Source organism: Barbus barbus (genome assembly GCF_936440315.1).
Source record: "Barbus barbus genome assembly, chromosome: 21".
Lineage (NCBI taxonomy): Eukaryota > Metazoa > Chordata > Actinopteri > Cypriniformes > Cyprinidae > Barbus > Barbus barbus.
In genome coordinates this window covers 16,761,065-16,767,072 of record NC_136749.1, presented here as the reverse complement: position 1 = coordinate 16,767,072, position 6,008 = coordinate 16,761,065, and the positions used below count along the sequence as shown (strand labels likewise).

Below are 6,008 nucleotides of genomic sequence, written 5' to 3'. Positions count from 1 at the left end.
GTTTGTTGTGTTGTCTTTTTGTACCTGATTTGACACTTTTTCGAAAAATGAGACTGAGAATAAAATTACCTACTGCAGTGTAAAACCAAAAACGGTAGCTGCACATTTGATTAAAATTGAGTTCTGATTGAAATGAGGTATCTTAATCATCTAGCTTAAGTTAGGTGGATTTATCTCTATTAACGTTATGCTAAGAAAATGCGGATACATTTATCAAAACACACTGTATTTACGCACATTTACGTGATTTTAATGAGTTTAAAATTATTTTATTAGCAAGTTTTAAATATTTCCACCCAAAAAAAAGGGGGTCGGGGGGTTCAGGAACTTTTATTTTGAAAAGCTGCGTCAGCGTTGACCTTATTTTGAAAGGTTGTAGTTGCTGGCTTTACCTAGTATCTATAACAGCATCGTTATAACGTATTTCAGACCTGAGAAACAAGGTCAATGCAAACTGCTCCAGGTCTTTTATAGCTATACTTTCACTAGTATAACTAGACGAGTTGGTGTGATTTTAGCGGTGGCTGTTTGAGCTGTAGGATGCTGTACGCTGAGGGCTGTGACAGTCCACAGGACAATCAACACTCTGCAGCGCAATCCATTATTCAATGCCGCCTAAATGCAGCAGATTAACTAAAGGTTTAGTATTTCCGGTAAGAACATTTTGTGCTTTATTTAATCAACTTCTGTTTACATCTGCATGTCTGCAACCCACATGAGCTACATGAACCTTCATGATTAAACATCCCTGCTGAAAAACACAAACCAGCCTTAGTTATCCCAGCCTGGTCAGACCGTCTTCTTCGCTGGTTTTACTGGAGTTTTGAGCCATTTTCAGCTGATCTGACTGAGACCACCTACTTGGCCACGCTGGTAAACCAGCTAGACTAGTTTGTCCAGGCTGTTAGACCAATTTAAACTCGCTACCATGTTCCAAAAACATAGTTTTTCCAGCTAATTTTATTTTTTTATTCAAATGCCTTACTTGATATTGGAATTTGAGATTAGAGAAGAGAAGCTTTCACCTATTAGTTTGCATTTTCTTTAAAAATAAGAAATTATAATTCTAATAATATAAATGCTATACCAGGAATGTATTGTAAATAAACCGTAAACTCTATTATTGTCCTTCTCAAACATTTCTTTAGGTTGTGCACAAGAAGATGAAAGCTAACTTGCTAAAGAAAAAAAAGTTATCCAGAAAAAAGAAAACCAAACAACTGCCAAATTGTGATAAAGAGCCATTGCCAACAAATGGTGATGGCATTAGTTCTGACACAAATGAAACCAAAACATCTAATGCCACTCAGGACTGTGCTGTGGACACCTGTCCTGCGGTCACACAGATCAAACCAGAAGAAGGAGAGCTGGAAGCTTTGGGAGTCCTGACGGTGTCCTCTGAACAACAGAAGCAGCAGAAAGTCCATTTGCAGCCTCATCCTCCTGCTTTCAGAGCATTCGTCCCAAAGACAGAACCAGACTGTGTCCCTTTAAACCCACCTAGTTTTCAGGTCAAAACTGAGCCTGACATTTTTGAAGTGCTGCAGAGAGAGTCTACTTTGATAGTGAAGGAGGAGAATGACAGCTGGAAGGAAGTGAAACTTGAGACGCTAGATGAAAATTCTGTGGGTGATTCTGGCCTGGAGAAAAACACAGGTAATACATTTATTTAATATGCCCAATTGTGAATTACACAGTTTACATATATTAAAGTTGATAGCAAGAGACATGTTTTGAAATCCTGAAACCTTAAAAAAAAAATCTATTTTATAGTTTAGTTTGAATTTTTAGTATAGTATTAGGGTTTATATATATATATATAATTTAATAGTAATATATAATTTCAGTGTATTTGGTTTTTATATTAGTTTTTAGTATTGTTTTCAGCCAAAGTTAATGTTAATTTAAATTGTGTCACTGAATATCTCAGGGCTGTCTAGTGTCATCTAGTGGCATATTTATGCTTAATGAATGATTCTTATACAATTTGTATAATAATACAATTATACAATATTTTCTGTATCAAACATTGATGCCTATAAATATATCACTTTATAATGAAATGTAAAAATTAAATTATAATAAAGTTAAAAATTCATAAATAATACACATTTAATATATTTTAGATTAGATATATTTTAGAGTAATGAAAATGTTAATTTAGTTTCAGTTCTTCCAATTCAACAAGTTTTTTTTTCATGTAGTTTTTGCTAACATTAATGTCACTGCCTGTTAACCAATTTACCATGTATTTAAAACAGATATCTACTGTACTTAAAAATATAGAATGTTTATAATGAAATTGACCAGTAATTTGATTATAATGAAGTGTAACATTTATTTCAAAATAAAATATATATATAAATATTTATTTGTATGATTATTATCTAATTTTAGGTATTGATCAAATAAATTTGATAACCTAAACCTAAGAAGATTAGACTGTTCCTTTATCAGTTGGCATATTTTTCTGTCCCTTTTCCTCTCCACAGCTTCCTCCTCCCTGATTTTTCCTTGTCCTCATTGCTCTGTGACTTTCACTGACTTTACATACTTGGACAAACACCTCAAATGGTGCCATCGAAGTGAATACCTGGCATGGGTGAAAAACCACAAAGTCTACAACTGCTCTAAAATATCCTCCAGGATGCTCAGCTGCTCATCGTGCCACTATCGGTTCTTCTCTCAGAGGCAGCTGGAGACCCATGTGCGCAAGGCTCACCTCCCTACACCCAAACCTATCCGAAAACGCTACACCTGCCCACAGTGTGATCGCAGCTTCGATTACATCGGTAACCTGAAAAACCACTGCCGTAGATGCCATGGCTTAGCCACAGAGTGTAAAGATGGACAAATTAGTTGTGCTAAATGCGGTCAAAGCTTTGCTGGAGTCTGGGGTCTCGGACCACATCGTTGCCATGAGGAGGAGGAAGAGAAGAAACCCAAGGTGGGTGTCAACGAACCCATTTGCAAGGACCGTGGCTATTTGTGCCGAGACTGTGGCAAGAACTGCTCCACACTTCAATGCCTGACGATACACAAACGCATTCATACTGGTGAGAAGCCGTGCGTCTGTGAAGTCTGCGGCCATGGATTTCATGATATGGGAAGTCTGCGGAATCACAAAGTCATACATACAGGAATCCGTCCATTCAAGTGTCCCGAATGTGGTAAAGCGTTCTCGAGGATGGCCCACCTCAGATGCCATCTGCGAACCCACACGGGCGAAAGGCCATACCCTTGCCCCCAATGTGGGATGAGATTCAGCCACCGATCGACGCTTCGCATCCACCAACAAGTTCACTCCAAGGAAAAACCATTTTCATGCCCAGACTGTGGCAAAATGTTCTCTGCTCTGAGGTACGTGAAGGTCCACCAAAGAGCGCACAACTCCGAGCGAATGCTGCAGTGTAGAGAATGTACAAAGACATTTTCTCGGGAGGATGTGCTTAAGAAACACTTACGCATTCACACGGGCGAGCGACCATACCAGTGCAACGTCTGCACCAAACGTTTTGTCCGCATCTCACACTTGAAAAACCACATGCGAACGCACACCGGTGAGAAACCGTACCGCTGCGAGCAGTGCGGCTCCAGCTACGCCCAATCTGGCGATTTGACCAAACACATGAGGAGACACACAGGGGAAAAACCCTTCGCCTGTTCTGACTGCGACCGCCGCTTCAACAACTCGGGCGACCTGAGCAAGCACAGGCGCAGTCATACGGGCCACAGACCCTACAAGTGTACAGAGTGCGGGAAGAGTTTTCTCATGCCCCAGCACCTGAAGTTACACAAATTAACACACACGGGCGAGAGGCCATACAGCTGCCCACGGTGTCTCCGCACCTTCACTCGCACGCATCATCTTTCTCAACACATGGAAAAGCATATATAAGGATGGAGAGCTGCACTACTTCTGTCTAATCTCAGTTTCATTGAGGAAAATGAATTGGGAGTTCATCGACGAATTGGAAATCAGTTTACTTCTTAAAAATGACTGAATCCAGATGCATAGTCTTCCTTTCTGGACTATAGGTTTAATATTATAGCTATTTTGCATGCTCAACTCCATTGGAGATATCGATTGAATAGAATTAATGCCTTACAAATATTTTTGTTAATATGGGTAGTAAATCTGGCAAATTAACTGAGCTTTAAATTGTCTAGGTACATGCGTCATTAGCAGTATAGCTTGAACTGGTAAATAATTTAAAGTTCATATTTAACCATTTAAAGACACTGTTGGTTCACAAGAATGAATGAAGATGAGATTTCTACTTCTGCTGTGGCCTAATAATATTCTATGGTTATTATTAAATATTAATCTGTGAGCTGTATGATGGGCTGCATCATCTGTAATTTGAGGTCTTTCTCTGCTGTACCAAAGGCATCTGCAAATATGAATAAAAGATGAATGTGAGGCAAAATTACAGAATTTTTATTTCTGTTTCAACACATGTACACTGTGTAGTGGTGATTTTTGAGTTTCATTAATTAAGTTTTGTGTTAATATGAAAGTACACTGTAAAAAAAAAAAAAATTCAACTTAAAATAATTTGTTACACCACTGATTTAAATAGTTTAGTTTAGTTAACTAAAATGTTCCAGTTGTCCCTTAAATTAACATTGAGTAACTTAAAATGTAAAGTTGACTAAACTAAAAATTTTAAGTCAGTGGGGTAAAAAAATATTTTAAGTTGAAACAACAGTTTTTTTTACAGTGTATGTACTATTGCCTTTTACTCATTTTTAATCATTTTCAGATGCCTTGTGTGCAACAAAAAAAGCAATTTTGTATTTGCCATTCTAATGCTTTATGGAGGGCACTGTAAATCTGTTGAAATGTGTTGAATTTTCTCCAAGTAAAAACTGTAATGGGTTGGTTATTTTTCAGTTCATTGTTGTAGTTGATCCATTTAATGTCACTGTTCAATGCCAAAGTATTCTGAGAGTAAGATCATTTTATTATTATTGTGGCTAGTTAATATGAAATAATTTTACCTTTATACGTTGAAGCACTGGTATTCCTGATGTAATATAAAAAAATGAGTATGAAGGTTTAAGATATGTTCACAGTTTTTTTTTTTTTTTAAATAGATGATGAAATCAAATGAGTTGTGCTACATAAAACTTAATGCAGTGGTTTTGTCATTGTATTGGCTTGAACTGTGCATCTGAAACTGTATTCTTATCTTAAAACAGTAAATGCAATATGTAAACCATGTCCATTTTGTCTAAACCATTGTCTTTTTGTCTTTCCTTCTCAGCTTGCGCACAGGCAACCAATGCATCGTTGCAGTCTGTGCAAATGCTCAAAGCCAATAGATGGATCACTTGGTCAAAGGGCCCAAACAGGTCTGCTTCAGTCAATGTTGGGGGAATAGCCCTATTATTTTTATGTCTGCGATTACGAGGACAGCAGCGTGACTGGTGCACCGACACAGATAACAAAGATGTATTTAGGGCTAAGTAATATTGAGTCTACCTTTGTTTAAAGCTGGAATCAATACTTTTTAAAGCATGTCCATTTTTCATTTAGCAAGCCTCTTGTCTGAGAGGAGGGTCAGGGAAAATGTATGGAAGGGAGTGTGTTTTAATTCTCTCTGTTGCTGTAGTAATAATAATTGTCAGAACAAGCACGGCTCCTAAAGATCGGGTGATAGGGAGGTGAGCTACATGCACAAAATGAATAGATTTTGAAAATTGAGACAGATTACATGACAGGTTTTTTTTTTTTCCCTCACATGATTTTCTTGTTTTACAGGGTACGGACAGAAATGACCGTTGGAGACAGAGTAACATGGGTAAACCTTTTGAGTTTTTGAATATATGCTTTACAAACACTGCTTCTGTATTTCACTAGCCATATCAGTCACTCTCTAAAGAATGTATATTGTATAATGTATGTTTAGAAATGGCCACAAACGTTACAATTTGGTAGCAGTTCCTGCTTTGGGGCACCAGGGGGAAACAGATATCTGTCAAAGTGTGCTTTTGGGAATTAG

At 37.5% G+C, this 6,008-nt stretch overlaps 1 protein-coding gene across 1 annotated transcript; it reads left to right on the top strand.

The window, feature by feature from the left end:
* Positions 1-362: 362 nt before the first annotated feature.
* Positions 363-5,227, top strand: LOC306886870 (uncharacterized protein). Its single transcript, XM_079444217.1, has 3 exons — positions 363-653; positions 1,149-1,656; positions 2,493-5,227. The coding sequence occupies exons 1-3, from the start codon at positions 609-611 to the stop codon at positions 3,896-3,898; spliced, it is 1,959 nt and encodes a 652-aa protein (XP_079300343.1). The 5' UTR covers positions 363-608; the 3' UTR covers positions 3,899-5,227.
* Positions 5,228-6,008: the final 781 nt, after the last annotated feature.